Genomic DNA, 25,204 nt, shown 5'->3' with positions numbered 1-25,204 from the left:
TTTCAAACACAGAATAACAGGTCGTATAAACTAAACTAAATACATTCATTTCGAAATGACTTCCCTAAGCTACTTTGATATGCAGATGCTCAGAAATGAGATAGAAAATTACAAACAAGCTGAAAAACTTCAGCTTGAGGAAATCCAAGAAAAGAATTGTAGGATTTCAAGTCTTGAGGCATCTTTGAAAAAAGAGCAGGGACTGGTTGCAAAGATGAAAGACGAGTCCAAAGAAATGCAGGTGCTCAGAAATGAAATACAAAAGTACAAACAAGCTGAAAAGCTTCAGCTTGAGGAAATCGATGAAAAGAATTCTAAGATTTCAAGTCTTGAGGCATCTTTGAAAGAAGAACAGGAACTGGTTGCTAAGATGACAGAGGAATCCAAAGATGAAAAGATGGAAAAAATGGAAAATGTTTTGCTGGAAACCAAATCCCAGCTAAGGTCCGCAGAGTCACAGAATGTAGATCTCACAAACAAATATGAGGCAAAAATTCGGGCTCTTCGTAAGGCAATCAAACACCTTGAAAATAAGTGTGCCACTGAAAAAACGATGCGGGACAAGAAAGAAAAGGAGGTGGAATCTCTGGTTGTCCTTAAAATCCAAAATGAGCAGGAAAACCAAGAACTCAAGATGAAGCTAAGCAAGACGACTGAGGAAAAAAATGAAAATGTTAAAGAACTGCAGAAACAAAATGAGCAGCTTCAGACTGAGATTCAGAACAATGAGAAGTACATTCATCGTAATGACTTCCTTGAAAGAAGGATAGACGAGCTTCTTACACTACCTGGGGAGGTGTACTGCCGTCAACAGAAAGTTAAAAGTGTGGAAGAAGAAAAAGAGAAACTACAGGCTGAACTTAAAAAGTGTCAAAGACAAAATGAGGAGTATAAAGCGGGAAAGCGCTGGGCAATAGACGAGAAAAACAAACTGACAAAGAAAAATGATGAACTGAAAGTATTTCTTAGGGAGAAGGAATGTAACAACATAACGTTGAGGAAAGAGTTAAAAGCCAAAGTCCTGGAATCTGAAAGTCAGATAAAGGAGCTGGCAAGGCAACGTTTTACTATCGACCGCCTGGAAAAATGCCTTAAGGTTAAAACTAAGCAAATAATTAAATTTGAAAATGAGACGCAGGAATCTGGGAAGAAAATTTCATCCCAAGAAAATAACATAGCCCGTCTGAAAACTGCTCTTAGCAAAGCAGAAAACGATCTGGAACTGGAGATAAAGAGAAGTGAAAATCTTAGGTCTGATAAAGTGCTCCTTTCTGAGACAAAGTTCTGCATTGAGAACGAACTCTATACAGCTAGAGACACTATAAAGACACTTCAGAATAAAATCAAAGAAAAGGCTCAAGAACTCCAAGAGACAAACGTAGACCTTGCCAATGCTAAGACCAGCTATAATGCTGTAAAGACTGAGCTGGACATTATCAAACTGCAGCAGGCAGAACAAAAGAAAGAACACGAGAAACAGCTTAGCTCTGCAAATGACAACCTCTTCACAGTGAAGTCAAAGTTGACGCAAACTGTGGAGGACAAAGAAGAGGTTGAGAAAGCTCTGACAAAGTCCAAACACGCAGTATTTAAGCTTGAGCAAGTAATAGAAGAACTGGAAACTGACATTGGCATTCAACGACAAAAGAATGCAGTACAGACAAAAGAAAATGACGATCTGCTGCAACAGCTGAAGGGACTTTATGACACGCTCGGCCACACTGTGCAAGTCGAGAAAAAAGCCTCCCCAGAGCAGCAAAGAAAGGATGGGGATGAACAAATAGCCCGGAAAAAGGTGAGATTTGACCTGAGCAATACGGAATACTTTCCATCCAAAGACGACAATGAGCTGAAAGAACAACAGAAAGAAGTTAGAGACCTTAAGGGTAAAATGGGTAACAAGCTTACCACATGTGACAGTAAGCTAAAAGCAGTGCATGGCCTGCTACCTCCTATTTCCACTAGGGCCCGGTCTAAAACTGTAGACAACTCAAAGAAGCAGTCTGAGTCTAGGAGCTCACTCAACCTCAAGTCCACTGTTACTCCCAAGGCAGAAGAAGAAATGTTTCATCCCCATCCACCTGTACTTATTTCCCAGTCAACTCTACGTAGAGTATACAATCCTGGTACAAAAATACTCAAGCGCCGGCCTTCAGCCAAACCCGAACAAATCTAAAAAATCCTCCTACCAGTTCTCACACTGACTCCAAAGAAATAATCAGCTTTTAAGCTGGTTAAAAAAGATCTATTTCTTTGTTTCCAAAGTCAAAATAAATCACAAAGAGACAATATTAGAAAAAAAATTTAATACCCGCCCATCCTGAGGGTATATTACATCCGTAACCCAGGAGAGGCTGTATTTGCTATAACATCATAAATGTAAGACAATAAGGACATCTCTGCATGTGTGAGGAAGTGACATGCATTTCATCTATGTCGCTTCATCACCCCCAACCGGTCGCGGTAGATGGCCGCCCCTCACTGAGCCTGGTTCTACTGAAGGTGTCTTCCTGTTAAAAGGGAGTTTTTCCTTCCCACTGTCGCCAAGTGCTTGCTCATAGGGGATCTTCGGATTGTTGGGTTTTCTCTGCGTTATTGTAGGGATGTTACCTTGCAATATTATATTATATATTATAATATAATATTGTAGGGATGTTACCTTGCAATATTATATTATATATTATAATATAATAAAGGTTTAAAATTGGCACAAATAAAATTGATGTGAACTGAGTTTTTCTTTTGATGTGTACAAGTGGTTGTATTTGAGTACTTTTGATCTGCTTTTATTCACTACTACGCACACACTGGCTTCAAAAATACAAAGTGATGGCAGTCCCCATGAAAAGGGAATTTTGGCTTCATTTTTGTACAGTGGCAGGAAGTGGAGTGAGGTTATTAAAATAGGCTTTTCTCAGCTATTTTTAAAGCTACATTTTAGTTAGTTTTTAGTTAGCGAACCTTTAGTTACTGTGGCCAAATACATATTTCATTTTTTAAAGTAAACACATTTTCAGTCATTCGCAGTCAGACATTGAGGAAAAGCACATGTTCGGTAGCTAATCCTTGTATTTACCCTGACAGTGAAGACATCGTGGACAGCGGAGAATCTCCCGGTGGTGGAGCAGACTGGGACAGAGTTCCACTGATGAAAAAGAGAGTCACGATGGATATTATAAAAATTAAATAAAAAAAGATTCACACCAAAAGATTTGTGATCTACACAATCCAAGCTGATCAACGATGAGCTCAGTATTTTCATTTAATATATTTTTCATCTGCTTGAATGTTTCCTGGTTCACACAGTGCTCAACCTGCTAGATTTTTGTTTGTTATTAATTTATTTTAAATGTCTAATCTTATCTTTGAATCAAACATTCATACATATATACACTATGTTCATTATAATAAGATACATATATACTGTCAGACACCACTCTGACATTCCATTCATGCTCAGCTGAATATTAAAATGGAAAAATATGTGTCATCTCTGCATACGCTATGATCATTATAGAATGACATGAAATATTAAAACTGAGCTTAATCTTCAACATAAGCAGTAGTCATATAAATTCATATACTCTTAAGCACAAATGGTGAAAGTTTTTCTGCAGAATAAGTACTTGTACCTTTTGTGATGTTCGCCAGTATTAGTTGTATCTGTATTGCGGTGTTCTGATAGTATGGCTTCTTATACTGAAGAAATGGGTCTAAATAAATAACTAAATAAATCCTCCAGCACTCGTTATTGTCACCTATTGCTAATGTTTTGACGCTAGTAGCCTCTCATACGCTGTAAGAATTTAATTCAACTGTTTATCACAGAAAAAGTGTGACTTGTAGGACACGTGAACCTAACACTAGCGGGCATAATGTTAGCTTAATAGTCAGCTCAACAGCTGTTGTTAGCTCCGGACAAGTGACTACAACAGCAGCGATGAGCCCCGATGAACGGATCCGGGGGCGGATGGGCTCGTACATAAATGGATCGATCCGGGCGGGATACGGTGGGAAACGACAGATACCTTAAACTTGAAGACAGGCCAAGTAGAAGGATCGCTAAAGTCTGCTAAAAAAAAATCGCAATGCAAGCTGATCAAACTTGCAAAGACACAAATTCAAATGTAACCCATTCTGGAACAAAATGACATCATAATAGACTGTCCTTTGAATGTCACGACGTTCGGCGATAACGTCACTTGAACTCCTTTGAAGACAGTTCTGGGGGCGGAGTCAGATCCTATAAATATCCCCCAAGTACATACCTTGAACCCATAGATCGCTATAGTTCTGAAGTAAGTAGGGTTTCAGTTTCCACTTGCGAACACTTTGTCGTCTCATTGAGTAGATCATTTTTCAAACACAGAATAACAGGTCGTATAAACTAAACTAAATACATTCATTTCGAAATGACTTCCCTAAGCTACTTTGATATGCAGATGCTCAGAAATGAGATAGAAAATTACAAACAAGCTGAAAAACTTCAGCTTGAGGAAATCCAAGAAAAGAATTGTAGGATTTCAAGTCTTGAGGCATCTTTGAAAAAAGAGCAGGGACTGGTTGCAAAGATGAAAGACGAGTCCAAAGAAATGCAGGTGCTCAGAAATGAAATACAAAAGTACAAACAAGCTGAAAAGCTTCAGCTTGAGGAAATCGATGAAAAGAATTCTAAGATTTCAAGTCTTGAGGCATCTTTGAAAGAAGAACAGGAACTGGTTGCTAAGATGACAGAGGAATCCAAAGATGAAAAGATGGAAAAAATGGAAAATGTTTTGCTGGAAACCAAATCCCAGCTAAGGTCCGCAGAGTCACAGAATGTAGATCTCACAAACAAATATGAGGCAAAAATTCGGGCTCTTCGTAAGGCAATCAAACACCTTGAAAATAAGTGTGCCACTGAAAAAACGATGCGGGACAAGAAAGAAAAGGAGGTGGAATCTCTGGTTGTCCTTAAAATCCAAAATGAGCAGGAAAACCAAGAACTCAAGATGAAGCTAAGCAAGACGACTGAGGAAAAAAATGAAAATGTTAAAGAACTGCAGAAACAAAATGAGCAGCTTCAGACTGAGATTCAGAACAATGAGAAGTACATTCATCGTAATGACTTCCTTGAAAGAAGGATAGACGAGCTTCTTACACTACCTGGGGAGGTGTACTGCCGTCAACAGAAAGTTAAAAGTGTGGAAGAAGAAAAAGAGAAACTACAGGCTGAACTTAAAAAGTGTCAAAGACAAAATGAGGAGTATAAAGCGGGAAAGCGCTGGGCAATAGACGAGAAAAACAAACTGACAAAGAAAAATGATGAACTGAAAGTATGTCTTAGGGAGAAGGAATGTAACAACATAACGTTGAGGAAAGAGTTAAAAGCCAAAGTCCTGGAATCTGAAAGTCAGATAAAGGAGCTGGCAAGGCAACGTTTTACTATCGACCGCCTGGAAAAATGCCTTAAGGTTAAAACTAAGCAAATAATTAAATTTGAAAATGAGACGCAGGAATCTGGGAAGAAAATTTCATCCCAAGAAAATAACATAGCCCGTCTGAAAACTGCTCTTAGCAAAGCAGAAAACGATCTGGAACTGGAGATAAAGAGAAGTGAAAATCTTAGGTCTGATAAAGTGCTCCTTTCTGAGACAAAGTTCTGCATTGAGAACGAACTCTATACAGCTAGAGACACTATAAAGACACTTCAGAATAAAATCAAAGAAAAGGCTCAAGAACTCCAAGAGACAAACGTAGACCTTGCCAATGCTAAGACCAGCTATAATGCTGTAAAGACTGAGCTGGACATTATCAAACTGCAGCAGGCAGAACAAAAGAAAGAACACGAGAAACAGCTTAGCTCTGCAAATGACAACCTCTTCACAGTGAAGTCAAAGTTGACGCAAACTGTGGAGGACAAAGAAGAGGTTGAGAAAGCTCTGACAAAGTCCAAACACGCAGTATTTAAGCTTGAGCAAGTAATAGAAGAACTGGAAACTGACATTGGCATTCAACGACAAAAGAATGCAGTACAGACAAAAGAAAATGACGATCTGCTGCAACAGCTGAAGGGACTTTATGACACGCTCGGCCACACTGTGCAAGTCGAGAAAAAAGCCTCCCCAGAGCAGCAAAGAAAGGATGGGGATGAACAAATAGCCCGGAAAAAGGTGAGATTTGACCTGAGCAATACGGAATACTTTCCATCCAAAGACGACAATGAGCTGAAAGAACAACAGAAAGAAGTTAGAGACCTTAAGGGTAAAATGGGTAACAAGCTTACCACATATGACAGTAAGCTAAAAGCAGTGCATGGCCTGCTACCTCCTATTTCCACTAGGGCCCGGTCTAAAACTGTAGACAACTCAAAGAAGCAGTCTGAGTCTAGGAGCTCACTCAACCTCAAGTCCACTGTTACTCCCAAGGCAGAAGAAGAAATGTTTCATCCCCATCCACCTGTACTTATTTCCCAGTCAACTCTACGTAGAGTATACAATCCTGGTACAAAAATACTCAAGCGCCGGCCTTCAGCCAAACCCGAACAAATCTAAAAAATCCTCCTACCAGTTCTCACACTGACTCCAAAGAAATAATCAGCTTTTAAGCTGGTTAAAAAAGATCTATTTCTTTGTTTCCAAAGTCAAAATAAATCACAAAGAGACAATATTAGAAAAAAAATTTAATACCCGCCCATCCTGAGGGTATATTACATCCGTAACCCAGGAGAGGCTGTATTTGCTATAACATCATAAATGTAAGACAATAAGGACATCTCTGCATGTGTGAGGAAGTGACATGCATTTCATCTATGTCGCTTCATCACCCCCAACCGGTCGCGGTAGATGGCCGCCCCTCACTGAGCCTGGTTCTACTGAAGGTGTCTTCCTGTTAAAAGGGAGTTTTTCCTTCCCACTGTCGCCAAGTGCTTGCTCATAGGGGATCTTCGGATTGTTGGGTTTTCTCTGCGTTATTGTAGGGATGTTACCTTGCAATATTATATTATATATTATAATATAATATTGTAGGGATGTTACCTTGCAATATTATATTATATATTATAATATAATAAAGGTTTAAAATTGGCACAAATAAAATTGATGTGAACTGAGTTTTTCTTTTGATGTGTACAAGTGGTTGTATTTGAGTACTTTTGATCTGCTTTTATTCACTACTACGCACACACTGGCTTCAAAAATACAAAGTGATGGCAGTCCCCATGAAAAGGGAATTTTGGCTTCATTTTTGTACAGTGGCAGGAAGTGGAGTGAGGTTATTAAAATAGGCTTTTCTCAGCTATTTTTAAAGCTACATTTTAGTTAGTTTTTAGTTAGCGAACCTTTAGTTACTGTGGCCAAATACATATTTCATTTTTTAAAGTAAACACATTTTCAGTCATTCGCAGTCAGACATTGAGGAAAAGCACATGTTCGGTAGCTAATCCTTGTATTTACCCTGACAGTGAAGACATCGTGGACAGCGGAGAATCTCCCGGTGGTGGAGCAGACTGGGACAGAGTTCCACTGATGAAAAAGAGAGTCACGATGGATATTATAAAAATTAAATAAAAAAAGATTCACACCAAAAGATTTGTGATCTACACAATCCAAGCTGATCAACGATGAGCTCAGTATTTTCATTTAATATATTTTTCATCTGCTTGAATGTTTCCTGGTTCACACAGTGCTCAACCTGCTAGATTTTTGTTTGTTATTAATTTATTTTAAATGTCTAATCTTATCTTTGAATCAAACATTCATACATATATACACTATGTTCATTATAATAAGATACATATATACTGTCAGACACCACTCTGACATTCCATTCATGCTCAGCTGAATATTAAAATGGAAAAATATGTGTCATCTCTGCATACGCTATGATCATTATAAAATGACATGAAATATTAAAACTGAGCTTAATCTTCAACATAAGCAGTAGTCATATAAATTCATATACTCTTAAGCACAAATGGTGAAAGTTTTTCTGCAGAATAAGTACTTGTACCTTTTGTGATGTTCGCCAGTATTAGTTGTATCTGTATTGCGGTGTTCTGATAGTATGGCTTCTTATACTGAAGAAATGGGTCTAAATAAATAACTAAATAAATCCTCCAGCACTCGTTATTGTCACCTATTGCTAATGTTTTGCCGCTAGTAGCCTCTCATACGCTGTAAGAATTTAATTCAACTGTTTATCACAGAAAAAGTGTGACTTGTAGGACACGTGAACCTAACACTAGCGGGCATAATGTTAGCTTAATAGTCAGCTCAACAGCTGTTGTTAGCTCCGGACAAGTGACTACAACAGCAGCGATGAGCCCCGATGAACGGATCCGGGGGCGGATGGGCTCGTACATAAATGGATCGATCCGGGCGGGATACGGTGGGAAACGACAGATACCTTAAACTTGAAGACAGGCCAAGTAGAAGGATCGCTAAAGTCTGCTAAAAAAAAAATCGCAATGCAAGCTGATCAAACTTGCAAAGACACAAATTCAAATGTAACCCATTCTGGAACAAAATGACATCATAATAGACTGTCCTTTGAATGTCACGACGTTCGGCGATAACGTCACTTGAACTCCTTTGAAGACAGTTCTGGGGGCGGAGTCAGATCCTATAAATATCCCCCAAGTACATACCTTGAACCCATAGATCGCTATAGTTCTGAAGTAAGTAGGGTTTCAGTTTCCACTTGCGAACACTTTGTCGTCTCATTGAGTAGATCATTTTTCAAACACAGAATAACAGGTCGTATAAACTAAACTAAATACATTCATTTCGAAATGACTTCCCTAAGCTACTTTGATATGCAGATGCTCAGAAATGAGATAGAAAATTACAAACAAGCTGAAAAACTTCAGCTTGAGGAAATCCAAGAAAAGAATTGTAGGATTTCAAGTCTTGAGGCATCTTTGAAAAAAGAGCAGGGACTGGTTGCAAAGATGAAAGACGAGTCCAAAGAAATGCAGGTGCTCAGAAATGAAATACAAAAGTACAAACAAGCTGAAAAGCTTCAGCTTGAGGAAATCGATGAAAAGAATTCTAAGATTTCAAGTCTTGAGGCATCTTTGAAAGAAGAACAGGAACTGGTTGCTAAGATGACAGAGGAATCCAAAGATGAAAAGATGGAAAAAATGGAAAATGTTTTGCTGGAAACCAAATCCCAGCTAAGGTCCGCAGAGTCACAGAATGTAGATCTCACAAACAAATATGAGGCAAAAATTCGGGCTCTTCGTAAGGCAATCAAACACCTTGAAAATAAGTGTGCCACTGAAAAAACGATGCGGGACAAGAAAGAAAAGGAGGTGGAATCTCTGGTTGTCCTTAAAATCCAAAATGAGCAGGAAAACCAAGAACTCAAGATGAAGCTAAGCAAGACGACTGAGGAAAAAAATGAAAATGTTAAAGAACTGCAGAAACAAAATGAGCAGCTTCAGACTGAGATTCAGAACAATGAGAAGTACATTCATCGTAATGACTTCCTTGAAAGAAGGATAGACGAGCTTCTTACACTACCTGGGGAGGTGTACTGCCGTCAACAGAAAGTTAAAAGTGTGGAAGAAGAAAAAGAGAAACTACAGGCTGAACTTAAAAAGTGTCAAAGACAAAATGAGGAGTATAAAGCGGGAAAGCGCTGGGCAATAGACGAGAAAAACAAACTGACAAAGAAAAATGATGAACTGAAAGTATGTCTTAGGGAGAAGGAATGTAACAACATAACGTTGAGGAAAGAGTTAAAAGCCAAAGTCCTGGAATCTGAAAGTCAGATAAAGGAGCTGGCAAGGCAACGTTTTACTATCGACCGCCTGGAAAAATGCCTTAAGGTTAAAACTAAGCAAATAATTAAATTTGAAAATGAGACGCAGGAATCTGGGAAGAAAATTTCATCCCAAGAAAATAACATAGCCCGTCTGAAAACTGCTCTTAGCAAAGCAGAAAACGATCTGGAACTGGAGATAAAGAGAAGTGAAAATCTTAGGTCTGATAAAGTGCTCCTTTCTGAGACAAAGTTCTGCATTGAGAACGAACTCTATACAGCTAGAGACACTATAAAGACACTTCAGAATAAAATCAAAGAAAAGGCTCAAGAACTCCAAGAGACAAACGTAGACCTTGCCAATGCTAAGACCAGCTATAATGCTGTAAAGACTGAGCTGGACATTATCAAACTGCAGCAGGCAGAACAAAAGAAAGAACACGAGAAACAGCTTAGCTCTGCAAATGACAACCTCTTCACAGTGAAGTCAAAGTTGACGCAAACTGTGGAGGACAAAGAAGAGGTTGAGAAAGCTCTGACAAAGTCCAAACACGCAGTATTTAAGCTTGAGCAAGTAATAGAAGAACTGGAAACTGACATTGGCATTCAACGACAAAAGAATGCAGTACAGACAAAAGAAAATGACGATCTGCTGCAACAGCTGAAGGGACTTTATGACACGCTCGGCCACACTGTGCAAGTCGAGAAAAAAGCCTCCCCAGAGCAGCAAAGAAAGGATGGGGATGAACAAATAGCCCGGAAAAAGGTGAGATTTGACCTGAGCAATACGGAATACTTTCCATCCAAAGACGACAATGAGCTGAAAGAACAACAGAAAGAAGTTAGAGACCTTAAGGGTAAAATGGGTAACAAGCTTACCACATATGACAGTAAGCTAAAAGCAGTGCATGGCCTGCTACCTCCTATTTCCACTAGGGCCCGGTCTAAAACTGTAGACAACTCAAAGAAGCAGTCTGAGTCTAGGAGCTCACTCAACCTCAAGTCCACTGTTACTCCCAAGGCAGAAGAAGAAATGTTTCATCCCCATCCACCTGTACTTATTTCCCAGTCAACTCTACGTAGAGTATACAATCCTGGTACAAAAATACTCAAGCGCCGGCCTTCAGCCAAACCCGAACAAATCTAAAAAATCCTCCTACCAGTTCTCACACTGACTCCAAAGAAATAATCAGCTTTTAAGCTGGTTAAAAAAGATCTATTTCTTTGTTTCCAAAGTCAAAATAAATCACAAAGAGACAATATTAGAAAAAAAATTTAATACCCGCCCATCCTGAGGGTATATTACATCCGTAACCCAGGAGAGGCTGTATTTGCTATAACATCATAAATGTAAGACAATAAGGACATCTCTGCATGTGTGAGGAAGTGACATGCATTTCATCTATGTCGCTTCATCACCCCCAACCGGTCGCGGTAGATGGCCACCCCTCACTGAGCCTGGTTCTACTGAAGGTGTCTTCCTGTTAAAAGGGAGTTTTTCCTTCCCACTGTCGCCAAGTGCTTGCTCATAGGGGATCTTCGGATTGTTGGGTTTTCTCTGCGTTATTGTAGGGATGTTACCTTGCAATATTATATTATATATTATAATATAATATTGTAGGGATGTTACCTTGCAATATTATATTATATATTATAATATAATAAAGGTTTAAAATTGGCACAAATAAAATTGATGTGAACTGAGTTTTTCTTTTGATGTGTACAAGTGGTTGTATTTGAGTACTTTTGATCTGCTTTTATTCACTACTACGCACACACTGGCTTCAAAAATACAAAGTGATGGCAGTCCCCATGAAAAGGGAATTTTGGCTTCATTTTTGTACAGTGGCAGGAAGTGGAGTGAGGTTATTAAAATAGGCTTTTCTCAGCTATTTTTAAAGCTACATTTTAGTTAGTTTTTAGTTAGCGAACCTTTAGTTACTGTGGCCAAATACATATTTCATTTTTTAAAGTAAACACATTTTCAGTCATTCGCAGTCAGACATTGAGGAAAAGCACATGTTCGGTAGCTAATCCTTGTATTTACCCTGACAGTGAAGACATCGTGGACAGCGGAGAATCTCCCGGTGGTGGAGCAGACTGGGACAGAGTTCCACTGATGAAAAAGAGAGTCACGATGGATATTATAAAAATTAAATAAAAAAAGATTCACACCAAAAGATTTGTGATCTACACAATCCAAGCTGATCAACGATGAGCTCAGTATTTTCATTTAATATATTTTTCATCTGCTTGAATGTTTCCTGGTTCACACAGTGCTCAACCTGCTAGATTTTTGTTTGTTATTAATTTATTTTAAATGTCTAATCTTATCTTTGAATCAAACATTCATACATATATACACTATGTTCATTATAATAAGATACATATATACTGTCAGACACCACTCTGACATTCCATTCATGCTCAGCTGAATATTAAAATGGAAAAATATGTGTCATCTCTGCATACGCTATGATCATTATAGAATGACATGAAATATTAAAACTGAGCTTAATCTTCAACATAAGCAGTAGTCATATAAATTCATATACTCTTAAGCACAAATGGTGAAAGTTTTTCTGCAGAATAAGTACTTGTACCTTTTGTGATGTTCGCCAGTATTAGTTGTATCTGTATTGCGGTGTTCTGATAGTATGGCTTCTTATACTGAAGAAATGGGTCTAAATAAATAACTAAATAAATCCTCCAGCACTCGTTATTGTCACCTATTGCTAATGTTTTGACGCTGGTAGCCTCTCATACGCTGTAAGAATTTAATTCAACTGTTTATCACAGAAAAAGTGTGACTTGTAGGACACGTGAACCTAACACTAGCGGGCATAATGTTAGCTTAATAGTCAGCTCAACAGCTGTTGTTAGCTCCGGACAAGTGACTACAACAGCAGCGATGAGCCCCGATGAACGGATCCGGGGGCGGATGGGCTCGTACATAAATGGATCGATCCGGGCGGGATACGGTGGGAAACGACAGATACCTTAAACTTGAAGACAGGCCAAGTAGAAGGATCGCTAAAGTCTGCTAAAAAAAAAATCGCAATGCAAGCTGATCAAACTTGCAAAGACACAAATTCAAATGTAACCCATTCTGGAACAAAATGACATCATAATAGACTGTCCTTTGAATGTCACGACGTTCGGCGATAACGTCACTTGAACTCCTTTGAAGACAGTTCTGGGGGCGGAGTCAGATCCTATAAATATCCCCCAAGTACATACCTTGAACCCATAGATCGCTATAGTTCTGAAGTAAGTAGGGTTTCAGTTTCCACTTGCGAACACTTTGTCGTCTCATTGAGTAGATCATTTTTCAAACACAGAATAACAGGTCGTATAAACTAAACTAAATACATTCATTTCGAAATGACTTCCCTAAGCTACTTTGATATGCAGATGCTCAGAAATGAGATAGAAAATTACAAACAAGCTGAAAAACTTCAGCTTGAGGAAATCCAAGAAAAGAATTGTAGGATTTCAAGTCTTGAGGCATCTTTGAAAAAAGAGCAGGGACTGGTTGCAAAGATGAAAGACGAGTCCAAAGAAATGCAGGTGCTCAGAAATGAAATACAAAAGTACAAACAAGCTGAAAAGCTTCAGCTTGAGGAAATCGATGAAAAGAATTCTAAGATTTCAAGTCTTGAGGCATCTTTGAAAGAAGAACAGGAACTGGTTGCTAAGATGACAGAGGAATCCAAAGATGAAAAGATGGAAAAAATGGAAAATGTTTTGCTGGAAACCAAATCCCAGCTAAGGTCCGCAGAGTCACAGAATGTAGATCTCACAAACAAATATGAGGCAAAAATTCGGGCTCTTCGTAAGGCAATCAAACACCTTGAAAATAAGTGTGCCACTGAAAAAACGATGCGGGACAAGAAAGAAAAGGAGGTGGAATCTCTGGTTGTCCTTAAAATCCAAAATGAGCAGGAAAACCAAGAACTCAAGATGAAGCTAAGCAAGACGACTGAGGAAAAAAATGAAAATGTTAAAGAACTGCAGAAACAAAATGAGCAGCTTCAGACTGAGATTCAGAACAATGAGAAGTACATTCATCGTAATGACTTCCTTGAAAGAAGGATAGACGAGCTTCTTACACTACCTGGGGAGGTGTACTGCCGTCAACAGAAAGTTAAAAGTGTGGAAGAAGAAAAAGAGAAACTACAGGCTGAACTTAAAAAGTGTCAAAGACAAAATGAGGAGTATAAAGCGGGAAAGCGCTGGGCAATAGACGAGAAAAACAAACTGACAAAGAAAAATGATGAACTGAAAGTATGTCTTAGGGAGAAGGAATGTAACAACATAACGTTGAGGAAAGAGTTAAAAGCCAAAGTCCTGGAATCTGAAAGTCAGATAAAGGAGCTGGCAAGGCAACGTTTTACTATCGACCGCCTGGAAAAATGCCTTAAGGTTAAAACTAAGCAAATAATTAAATTTGAAAATGAGACGCAGGAATCTGGGAAGAAAATTTCATCCCAAGAAAATAACATAGCCCGTCTGAAAACTGCTCTTAGCAAAGCAGAAAACGATCTGGAACTGGAGATAAAGAGAAGTGAAAATCTTAGGTCTGATAAAGTGCTCCTTTCTGAGACAAAGTTCTGCATTGAGAACGAACTCTATACAGCTAGAGACACTATAAAGACACTTCAGAATAAAATCAAAGAAAAGGCTCAAGAACTCCAAGAGACAAACGTAGACCTTGCCAATGCTAAGACCAGCTATAATGCTGTAAAGACTGAGCTGGACATTATCAAACTGCAGCAGGCAGAACAAAAGAAAGAACACGAGAAACAGCTTAGCTCTGCAAATGACAACCTCTTCACAGTGAAGTCAAAGTTGACGCAAACTGTGGAGGACAAAGAAGAGGTTGAGAAAGCTCTGACAAAGTCCAAACACGCAGTATTTAAGCTTGAGCAAGTAATAGAAGAACTGGAAACTGACATTGGCATTCAACGACAAAAGAATGCAGTACAGAAAAAAGAAAATGACGATCTGCTGCAACAGCTGAAGGGACTTTATGACACGCTCGGCCACACTGTGCAAGTCGAGAAAAAAGCCTCCCCAGAGCAGCAAAGAAAGGATGGGGATGAACAAATAGCCCGGAAAAAGGTGAGATTTGACCTGAGCAATACGGAATACTTTCCATCCAAAGACGACAATGAGCTGAAAGAACAACAGAAAGAAGTTAGAGACCTTAAGGGTAAAATGGGTAACAAGCTTACCACATATGACAGTAAGCTAAAAGCAGTGCATGGCCTGCTACCTCCTATTTCCACTAGGGCCCGGTCTAAAACTGTAGACAACTCAAAGAAGCAGTCTGAGTCTAGGAGCTCACTCAACCTCAAGTCCACTGTTACTCCCAAGGCAGAAGAAGAAATGTTTCATCCCCATCCACCTGTACTTATTTCCCAGTCAACTCTACGTAGAGTATACAATCCTGGTACAAAAATACTCAAGCGCCGGCCTTCAGCCAAACCCGAACAAATCTAAAAAATCCTCCTACCAGTTCTCACACTGACTCCAAAGAAATAATCAGCTTTTAAGCTGGTTAAAAAAGATCTATTTCTTTGTTTCCAAAGTCAAAATAAATCACAAAGAGACAATATTAGAAAAAAAATTTAATACCCGCCCATCCTGAGGGTATATTACATCCGTAACCCAGGAGAGGCTGTATTTGCTATAACATCATAAATGTAAGACAATAAGGACATCTCTGCATGTGTGAGGAAGTGACATGCATTTCATCTATGTCGCTTCATCACCCCCAACCGGTCGCGGTAGATGGCCGCCCCTCACTGAGCCTGGTTCTACTGAAGGTGTCTTCCTGTTAAAAGGGAGTTTTTCCTTCCCACTGTCGCCAAGTGCTTGCTCATAGGGGATCTTCGGATTGTTGGGTTTTCTCTGCGTTATTGTAGGGATGTTACCTTGCAATATTATATTATATATTATAATATAATATTGTAGGGATGTTACCTTGCAATATTATATTATATATTATAATATAATAAAGGTTTAAAATTGGCACAAATAAAATTGATGTGAACTGAGTTTTTCTTTTGATGTGTACAAGTGGTTGTATTTGAGTACTTTTGATCTGCTTTTATTCACTACTACGCACACACTGGCTTCAAAAATACAAAGTGATGGCAGTCCCCATGAAAAGGGAATTTTGGCTTCATTTTTGTACAGTGGCAGGAAGTGGAGTGAGGTTATTAAAATAGGCTTTTCTCAGCTATTTTTAAAGCTACATTTTAGTTAGTTTTTAGTTAGCGAACCTTTAGTTACTGTGGCCAAATACATATTTCATTTTTTAAAGTAAACACATTTTCAGTCATTCGCAGTCAGACATTGAGGAAAAGCACATGTTCGGTAGCTAATCCTTGTATTTACCCTGACAGTGAAGACATCGTGGACAGCGGAGAATCTCCCGGTGGTGGAGCAGACTGGGACAGAGTTCCACTGATGAAAAAGAGAGTCACGATGGATATTATAAAAATTAAATAAAAAAAGATTCACACCAAAAGATTTGTGATCTACACAATCCAAGCTGATCAACGATGAGCTCAGTATTTTCATTTAATATATTTTTCATCTGCTTGAATGTTTCCTGGTTCACACAGTGCTCAACCTGCTAGATTTTTGTTTGTTATTAATTTATTTTAAATGTCTAATCTTATCTTTGAATCAAACATTCATACATATATACACTATGTTCATTATAATAAGATACATATATACTGTCAGACACCACTCTGACATTCCATTCATGCTCAGCTGAATATTAAAATGGAAAAATATGTGTCATCTCTGCATACGCTATGATCATTATAGAATGACATGAAATATTAAAACTGAGCTTAATCTTCAACATAAGCAGTAGTCATATAAATTCATATACTCTTAAGCACAAATGGTGAAAGTTTTTCTGCAGAATAAGTACTTGTACCTTTTGTGATGTTCGCCAGTATTAGTTGTATCTGTATTGCGGTGTTCTGATAGTATGGCTTCTTATACTGAAGAAATGGGTCTAAATAAATAACTAAATAAATCCTCCAGCACTCGTTATTGTCACCTATTGCTAATGTTTTGACGCTGGTAGCCTCTCATACGCTGTAAGAATTTAATTCAACTGTTTATCACAGAAAAAGTGTGACTTGTAGGACACGTGAACCTAACACTAGCGGGCATAATGTTAGCTTAATAGTCAGCTCAACAGCTGTTGTTAGCTCCGGACAAGTGACTACAACAGCAGCGATGAGCCCCGATGAACGGATCCGGGGGCGGATGGGCTCGTACATAAATGGATCGATCCGGGCGGGATACGGTGGGAAACGACAGATACCTTAAACTTGAAGACAGGCCAAGTAGAAGGATCGCTAAAGTCTGCTAAAAAAAAAATCGCAATGCAAGCTGATCAAACTTGCAAAGACACAAATTCAAATGTAACCCATTCTGGAACAAAATGACATCATAATAGACTGTCCTTTGAATGTCACGACGTTCGGCGATAACGTCACTTGAACTCCTTTGAAGACAGTTCTGGGGGCGGAGTCAGATCCTATAAATATCCCCCAAGTACATACCTTGAACCCATAGATCGCTATAGTTCTGAAGTAAGTAGGGTTTCAGTTTCCACTTGCGAACACTTTGTCGTCTCATTGAGTAGATCGTTTTTCAAACACAGAATAACAGGTCGTATAAACTAAACTAAATACATTCATTTCGAAATGACTTCCCTAAGCTACTTTGATATGCAGATGCTCAGAAATGAGATAGAAAATTACAAACAAGCTGAAAAACTTCAGCTTGAGGAAATCCAAGAAAAGAATTGTAGGATTTCAAGTCTTGAGGCATCTTTGAAAAAAGAGCAGGGACTGGTTGCAAAGATGAAAGACGAGTCCAAAGAAATGCAGGTGCTCAGAAATGACATACAAAAGTACAAACAAGCTGAAAAGCTTCAGCTTGAGGAAATCGATGAAAAGAATTCTAAGATTTCAAGTCTTGAGGCATCTTTGAAAGAAGAACAGGAACTGGTTGCTAAGATGACAGAGGAATCCAAAGATGAAAAGATGGAAAAAATGGAAAATGTTTTGCTGGAAACCAAATCCCAGCTAAGGTCCGCAGAGTCACAGAATGTAGATCTCACAAACAAATATGAGGCAAAAATTCGGGCTCTTCGTAAGGCAATCAAACACCTTGAAAATAAGTGTGCCACTGAAAAAACGATGCGGGACAAGAAAGAAAAGGAGGTGGAATCTCTGGTTGTCCTTAAAATCCAAAATGAGCAGGAAAACCAAGAACTCAAGATGAAGCTAAGCAAGACGACTGAGGAAAAAAATGAAAATGTTAAAGAACTGCAGAAACAAAATGAGCAGCTTCAGACTGAGATTCAGAACAATGAGAAGTACATTCATCGTAATGACTTCCTTGAAAGAAGGATAGACGAGCTTCTTACACTACCTGGGGAGGTGTACTGCCGTCAACAGAAAGTTAAAAGTGTGGAAGAAGAAAAAGAGAAACTACAGGCTGAACTTAAAAAGTGTCAAAGACAAAATGAGGAGTATAAAGCGGGAAAGCGCTGGGCAATAGACGAGAAAAACAAACTGACAAAGAAAAATGATGAACTGAAAGTATGTCTTAGGGAGAAGGAATGTAACAACATAACGTTGAGGAAAGAGTTAAAAGCCAAAGTCCTGGAATCTGAAAGTCAGATAAAGGAGCTGGCAAGGCAACGTTTTACTATCGACCGCCTGGAAAAATGCCTTAAGGTTAAAACTAAGCAAATAATTAAATTTGAAAATGAGACGCAGGAATCTGGGAAGAAAATTTCATCCCAAGAAAATAACATAGCCCGTCTGAAAACTGCTCTTAGCAAAGCAGAAAACGATCTGGAACTGGAGATAAAGAGAAGTGAAAATCTTAGGTCTGATAAAGTGCTCCTTTCTGAGACAAAGTTCTGCATTGAGAACGAACTCTATACAGCTAGAGACACTATAAAGACACTTCAGAATAAAATCAAAGAAAAGGCTCAAGAACTCCAAGAGACAAACGTAGACCTTGCCAATGCTAAGACCAGCTATAATGCTGTAAAGACTGAGCTGGACATTATCAAACTGCAGCAGGCAGAACAAAAGAAAGAACACGAGAAACAGCTTAGCTCTGCAAATGACAACCTCTTCACAGTGAAGTCAAAGTTGACGCAAACTGTGGAGGACAAAGAAGAGGTTGAGAAAGCTCTGACAAAGTCCAAACACGCAGTATTTAAGCTTGAGCAAGTAATAGAAGAACTGGAAACTGACATTGGCATTCAACGACAAAAGAATGCAGTACAGACAAAAGAAAATGACGATCTGCTGCAACAGCTGAAGGGACTTTATGACACGCTCGGCCACACTGTGCAAGTCGAGAAAAAAGCCTCCCCAGAGCAGCAAAGAAAGGATGGGGATGAACAAATAGCCCGGAAAAAGGTGAGATTTGACCTGAGCAATACGGAATACTTTCCATCCAAAGACGACAATGAGCTGAAAGAACAACAGAAAGAAGTTAGAGACCTTAAGGGTAAAATGGGTAACAAGCTTACCACATATGACAGTAAGCTAAAAGCAGTGCATGGCCTGCTACCTCCTATTTCCACTAGGGCCCGGTCTAAAACTGTAGACAACTCAAAGAAGCAGTCTGAGTCTAGGAGCTCACTCAACCTCAAGTCCACTGTTACTCCCAAGGCAGAAGAAGAAATGTTTCATCCCCATCCACCTGTACTTATTTCCCAGTCAACTCTACGTAGAGTATACAATCCTGGTACAAAAATACTCAAGCGCCGGCCTTCAGCCAAACCCGAACAAATCTAAAAAATCCTCCTACCAGTTCTCACACTGACTCCAAAGAAATAATCAGCTTTTAAGCTGGTTAAAAAAGATCTATTTCTTTGTTTCCAAAGTCAAAATAAATCACAAAGAGACAATATTAGAAAAAAAATTTAATACCCGCCCATCCTGAGGGTATATTACATCCGTAACCCAGGAGAGGCTGTATTTGCTATAACATCATAAATGTAAGACAATAAGGACATCTCTGCATGTGTGAGGAAGTGACATGCATTTCATCTATGTCGCTTCATCACCCCCAACCGGTCGCGGTAGATGGCCGCCCCTCACTGAGCCTGGTTCTACTGAAGGTGTCTTCCTGTTAAAAGGGAGTTTTTCCTTCCCACTGTCGCCAAGTGCTTGCTCATAGGGGATCTTCGGATTGTTGGGTTTTCTCTGCGTTATTGTAGGGATGTTACCTTGCAATATTATATTATATATTATAATATAATATTGTAGGGATGTTACCTTGCAATATTATATTATATATTATAATATAATAAAGGTTTAAAATTGGCACAAATAAAATTGATGTGAACTGAGTTTTTCTTTTGATGTGTACAAGTGGTTGTATTTGAGTACTTTTGATCTGCTTTTATTCACTACTACGCACACACTGGCTTCAAAAATACAAAGTGATGGCAGTCCCCATGAAAAGGGAATTTTGGCTTCATTTTTGTACAGTGGCAGGAAGTGGAGTGAGGTTATTAAAATAGGCTTTTCTCAGCTATTTTTAAAGCTACATTTTAGTTAGTTTTTAGTTAGCGAACCTTTAGTTACTGTGGCCAAATACATATTTCATTTTTTAAAGTAAACACATTTTCAGTCATTCGCAGTCAGACATTGAGGAAAAGCACATGTTCGGTAGCTAATCCTTGTATTTACCCTGACAGTGAAGACATCGTCGACAGCGGAGAATCTCCCGGTGGTGGAGCAGACTGGGACAGAGTTCCACTGATGAAAAAGAGAGTCACGATGGATATTATAAAAATTAAATAAAAAAAGATTCACACCAAAAGATTTGTGATCTACACAATCCAAGCTGATCAACGATGAGCTCAGTATTTTCATTTAATATATTTTTCATCTGCTTGAATGTTTCCTGGTTCACACAGTGCTCAACCTGCAAGATTTTTGTTTGTTATTAATTTATTTTAAATGTCTAATCTTATCTTTGAATCAAACATTCATACATATATACACTATGTTCATTATAATAAGATACATATATACTGTCAGACACCACTCTGACATTCCATTCATGCTCAGCTGAATATTAAAATGGAAAAATATGTGTCATCTCTGCATACGCTATGATCATTATAAAATGACATGAAATATTAAAACTGAGCTTAATCTTCAACATAAGCAGTAGTCATATAAATTCATATACTCTTAAGCACAAATGGTGAAAGTTTTTCTGCAGAATAAGTACTTGTACCTTTTGTGATGTTCGCCAGTATTAGTTGTATCTGTATTGCGGTGTTCTGATAGTATGGCTTCTTATACTGAAGAAATGGGTCTAAATAAATAACTAAATAAATCCTCCAGCACTCGTTATTGTCACCTATTGCTAATGTTTTGACGCTAGTAGCCTCTCATACGCTGTAAGAATTTAATTCAACTGTTTATCACAGAAAAAGTGTGACTTGTAGGACACGTGAACCTAACACTAGCGGGCATAATGTTAGCTTAATAGTCAGCTCAACAGCTGTTGTTAGCTCCGGACAAGTGACTACAACAGCAGCGATGAGCCCCGATGAACGGATCCGGGGGCGGATGGGCTCGTACATAAATGGATCGATCCGGGCGGGATACGGTGGGAAACGACAGATACCTTAAACTTGAAGACAGGCCAAGTAGAAGGATCGCTAAAGTCTGCTAAAAAAAAAATCGCAATGCAAGCTGATCAAACTTGCAAAGACACAAATTCAAATGTAACCCATTCTGGAACAAAATGACATCATAATAGACTGTCCTTTGAATGTCACGACGTTCGGCGATAACGTCACTTGAACTCCTTTGAAGACAGTTCTGGGGGCGGAGTCAGATCCTATAAATATCCCCCAAGTACATACCTTGAACCCATAGATCGCTATAGTTCTGAAGTAAGTAGGGTTTCAGTTTCCACTTGCGAACACTTTGTCGTCTCATTGAGTAGATCATTTTTCAAACACAGAATAACAGGTCGTATAAACTAAACTAAATACATTCATTTCGAAATGACTTCCCTAAGCTACTTTGATATGCAGATGCTCAGAAATGAGATAGAAAATTACAAACAAGCTGAAAAACTTCAGCTTGAGGAAATCCAAGAAAAGAATTGTAGGATTTCAAGTCTTGAGGCATCTTTGAAAAAAGAGCAGGGACTGGTTGCAAAGATGAAAGACGAGTCCAAAGAAATGCAGGTGCTCAGAAATGAAATACAAAAGTACAAACAAGCTGAAAAGCTTCAGCTTGAGGAAATCGATGAAAAGAATTCTAAGATTTCAAGTCTTGAGGCATCTTTGAAAGAAGAACAGGAACTGGTTGCTAAGATGACAGAGGAATCCAAAGATGAAAAGATGGAAAAAATGGAAAATGTTTTGCTGGAAACCAAATCCCAGCTAAGGTCCGCAGAGTCACAGAATGTAGATCTCACAAACAAATATGAGGCAAAAATTCGGGCTCTTCGTAAGGCAATCAAACACCTTGAAAATAAGTGTGCCACTGAAAAAACGATGCGGGACAAGAAAGAAAAGGAGGTGGAATCTCTGGTTGTCCTTAAAATCCAAAATGAGCAGGAAAACCAAGAACTCAAGATGAAGCTAAGCAAGACGACTGAGGAAAAAAATGAAAATGTTAAAGAACTGCAGAAACAAAATGAGCAGCTTCAGACTGAGATTCAGAACAATGAGAAGTACATTCATCGTAATGACTTCCTTGAAAGAAGGATAGACGAGCTTCTTACACTACCTGGGGAGGTGTACTGCCGTCAACAGAAAGTTAAAAGTGTGGAAGAAGAAAAAGAGAAACTACAGGCTGAACTTAAAAAGTGTCAAAGACAAAATGAGGAGTATAAAGCGGGAAAGCGCTGGGCAATAGACGAGAAAAACAAACTGACAAAGAAAAATGATGAACTGAAAGTATGTCTTAGGGAGAAGGAATGTAACAACATAACGTTGAGGAAAGAGTTAAAAGCCAAAGTCCTGGAATCTGAAAGTCAGATAAAGGAGCTGGCAAGGCAACGTTTTACTATCGACCGCCTGGAAAAATGCCTTAAGGTTAAAACTAAGCAAATAATTAAATTTGAAAATGAGACGCAGGAATCTGGGAAGAAAATTTCATCCCAAGAAAATAACATAGCCCGTCTGAAAACTGCTCTTAGCAAAGCAGAAAACGATCTGGAACTGGAGATAAAGAGAAGTGAAAATCTTAGGTCTGATAAAGTGCTCCTTTCTGAGACAAAGTTCTGCATTGAGAACGAACTCTATACAGCTAGAGACACTATAAAGACACTTCAGAATAAAATCAAAGAAAAGGCTCAAGAACTCCAAGAGACAAACGTAGACCTTGCCAATGCTAAGACCAGCTATAATGCTGTAAAGACTGAGCTGGACATTATCAAACTGCAGCAGGCAGAACAAAAGAAAGAACACGAGAAACAGCTTAGCTCTGCAAATGACAACCTCTTCACAGTGAAGTCAAAGTTGACGCAAACTGTGGAGGACAAAGAAGAGGTTGAGAAAGCTCTGACAAAGTCCAAACACGCAGTATTTAAGCTTGAGCAAGTAATAGAAGAACTGGAAACTGACATTGGCATTCAACGACAAAAGAATGCAGTACAGACAAAAGAAAATGACGATCTGCTGCAACAGCTGAAGGGACTTTATGACACGCTCGGCCACACTGTGCAAGTCGAGAAAAAAGCCTCCCCAGAGCAGCAAAGAAAGGATGGGGATGAACAAATAGCCCGGAAAAAGGTGAGATTTGACCTGAGCAATACGGAATACTTTCCATCCAAAGACGACAATGAGCTGAAAGAACAACAGAAAGAAGTTAGAGACCTTAAGGGTAAAATGGGTAACAAGCTTACCACATATGACAGTAAGCTAAAAGCAGTGCATGGCCTGCTACCTCCTATTTCCACTAGGGCCCGGTCTAAAACTGTAGACAACTCAAAGAAGCAGTCTGAGTCTAGGAGCTCACTCAACCTCAAGTCCACTGTTACTCCCAAGGCAGAAGAAGAAATGTTTCATCCCCATCCACCTGTACTTATTTCCCAGTCAACTCTACGTAGAGTATACAATCCTGGTACAAAAATACTCAAGCGCCGGCCTTCAGCCAAACCCGAACAAATCTAAAAAATCCTCCTACCAGTTCTCACACTGACTCCAAAGAAATAATCAGCTTTTAAGCTGGTTAAAAAAGATCTATTTCTTTGTTTCCAAAGTCAAAATAAATCACAAAGAGACAATATTAGAAAAAAAATTTAATACCCGCCCATCCTGAGGGTATATTACATCCGTAACCCAGGAGAGGCTGTATTTGCTATAACATCATAAATGTAAGACAATAAGGACATCTCTGCATGTGTGAGGAAGTGACATGCATTTCATCTATGTCGCTTCATCACCCCCAACCGGTCGCGGTAGATGGCCGCCCCTCACTGAGCCTGGTTCTACTGAAGGTGTCTTCCTGTTAAAAGGGAGTTTTTCCTTCCCACTGTCGCCAAGTGCTTGCTCATAGGGGATCTTCGGATTGTTGGGTTTTCTCTGCGTTATTGTAGGGATGTTACCTTGCAATATTATATTATATATTATAATATAATATTGTAGGGATGTTACCTTGCAATATTATATTATATATTATAATATAATATTGTAGGGATGTTACCTTGCAATATTATATTATATATTATAATATAATAAAGGTTTAAAATTGGCACAAATAAAATTGATGTGAACTGAGTTTTTCTTTTGATGTGTACAAGTGGTTGTATTTGAGTACTTTTGATCTGCTTTTATTCACTACTACGCACACACTGGCTTCAAAAATACAAAGTGATGGCAGTCCCCATGAAAAGGGAATTTTGGCTTCATTTTTGTACAGTGGCAGGAAGTGGAGTGAGGTTATTAAAATAGGCTTTTCTCAGCTATTTTTAAAGCTACATTTTAGTTAGTTTTTAGTTAGCGAACCTTTAGTTACTGTGGCCAAATACATATTTCATTTTTTAAAGTAAACACATTTTCAGTCATTCGCAGTCAGACATTGAGGAAAAGCACATGTTCGGTAGCTAATCCTTGTATTTACCCTGACAGTGAAGACATCGTGGACAGCGGAGAATCTCCCGGTGGTGGAGCAGACTGGGACAGAGTTCCACTGATGAAAAAGAGAGTCACGATGGATATTATAAAAATTAAATAAAAAAAGATTCACACCAAAAGATTTGTGATCTACACAATCCAAGCTGATCAACGATGAGCTCAGTATTTTCATTTAATATATTTTTCATCTGCTTGAATGTTTCCTGGTTCACACAGTGCTCAACCTGCAAGATTTTTGTTTGTTATTAATTTATTTTAAATGTCTAATCTTATCTT

At 38.7% G+C, this 25,204-nt stretch overlaps 4 protein-coding genes across 4 annotated transcripts; all 4 read left to right on the top strand.

Annotated features, from left to right (window-relative positions):
- The first annotated feature begins 4,081 nt into the window (after positions 1–4,081).
- Positions 4,082–7,603, top strand: LOC146364021 (uncharacterized). Its single transcript, XM_084915890.1, has one exon. The coding sequence runs from the start codon at positions 4,413–4,415 to the stop codon at positions 6,531–6,533; it is 2,121 nt and encodes a 706-aa protein (XP_084772016.1). The 5' UTR covers positions 4,082–4,412; the 3' UTR covers positions 6,534–7,603.
- Positions 7,604–8,175: 572 nt separating this feature from the next.
- On the top strand, positions 8,176–11,171 carry LOC146364020 (uncharacterized). The gene has a single exon (XM_084915947.1). It carries the CDS (start codon positions 8,771–8,773, stop codon positions 10,889–10,891), a length of 2,121 nt encoding a protein of 706 aa, XP_084772073.1. The 5' UTR covers positions 8,176–8,770; the 3' UTR covers positions 10,892–11,171.
- A 1,313-nt stretch (positions 11,172–12,484) lies between these two features.
- Positions 12,485–16,319, top strand: LOC146364019 (uncharacterized). The gene has a single exon (XM_084915883.1). It carries the CDS (start codon positions 13,129–13,131, stop codon positions 15,247–15,249), a length of 2,121 nt encoding a protein of 706 aa, XP_084772009.1. The 5' UTR covers positions 12,485–13,128; the 3' UTR covers positions 15,250–16,319.
- Positions 16,320–21,249: 4,930 nt separating this feature from the next.
- LOC146364018 (uncharacterized) lies at positions 21,250–24,997 on the top strand. The gene has a single exon (XM_084915954.1). The coding sequence runs from the start codon at positions 21,845–21,847 to the stop codon at positions 23,963–23,965; it is 2,121 nt and encodes a 706-aa protein (XP_084772080.1). The 5' UTR covers positions 21,250–21,844; the 3' UTR covers positions 23,966–24,997.
- The last annotated feature ends 207 nt before the right edge of the window (positions 24,998–25,204 follow it).

This window comes from Perissodus microlepis, chromosome 20 (genome assembly GCF_051167445.1).
Source record: "Perissodus microlepis isolate ML-2025 ecotype Zambia chromosome 20, ASM5116744v1, whole genome shotgun sequence".
NCBI classification, from domain to species: domain Eukaryota; kingdom Metazoa; phylum Chordata; class Actinopteri; order Cichliformes; family Cichlidae; genus Perissodus; species Perissodus microlepis.
Note: the sequence above shows the minus strand (reverse complement) of the source record. Positions and strands in the feature narration are given on the sequence as shown.

Excerpts from the sequence above, each read along its gene's own strand:
- LOC146364021 (XM_084915890.1), top strand. The coding sequence starts at position 4,413 with ATGACTTCCCTAAGCTACTTTGATATGCAGATGCTCAGAAATGAGATA.
- LOC146364020 (XM_084915947.1), top strand. The coding sequence starts at position 8,771 with ATGACTTCCCTAAGCTACTTTGATATGCAGATGCTCAGAAATGAGATA.
- LOC146364019 (XM_084915883.1), top strand. The coding sequence starts at position 13,129 with ATGACTTCCCTAAGCTACTTTGATATGCAGATGCTCAGAAATGAGATA.
- LOC146364018 (XM_084915954.1), top strand. The coding sequence starts at position 21,845 with ATGACTTCCCTAAGCTACTTTGATATGCAGATGCTCAGAAATGAGATA.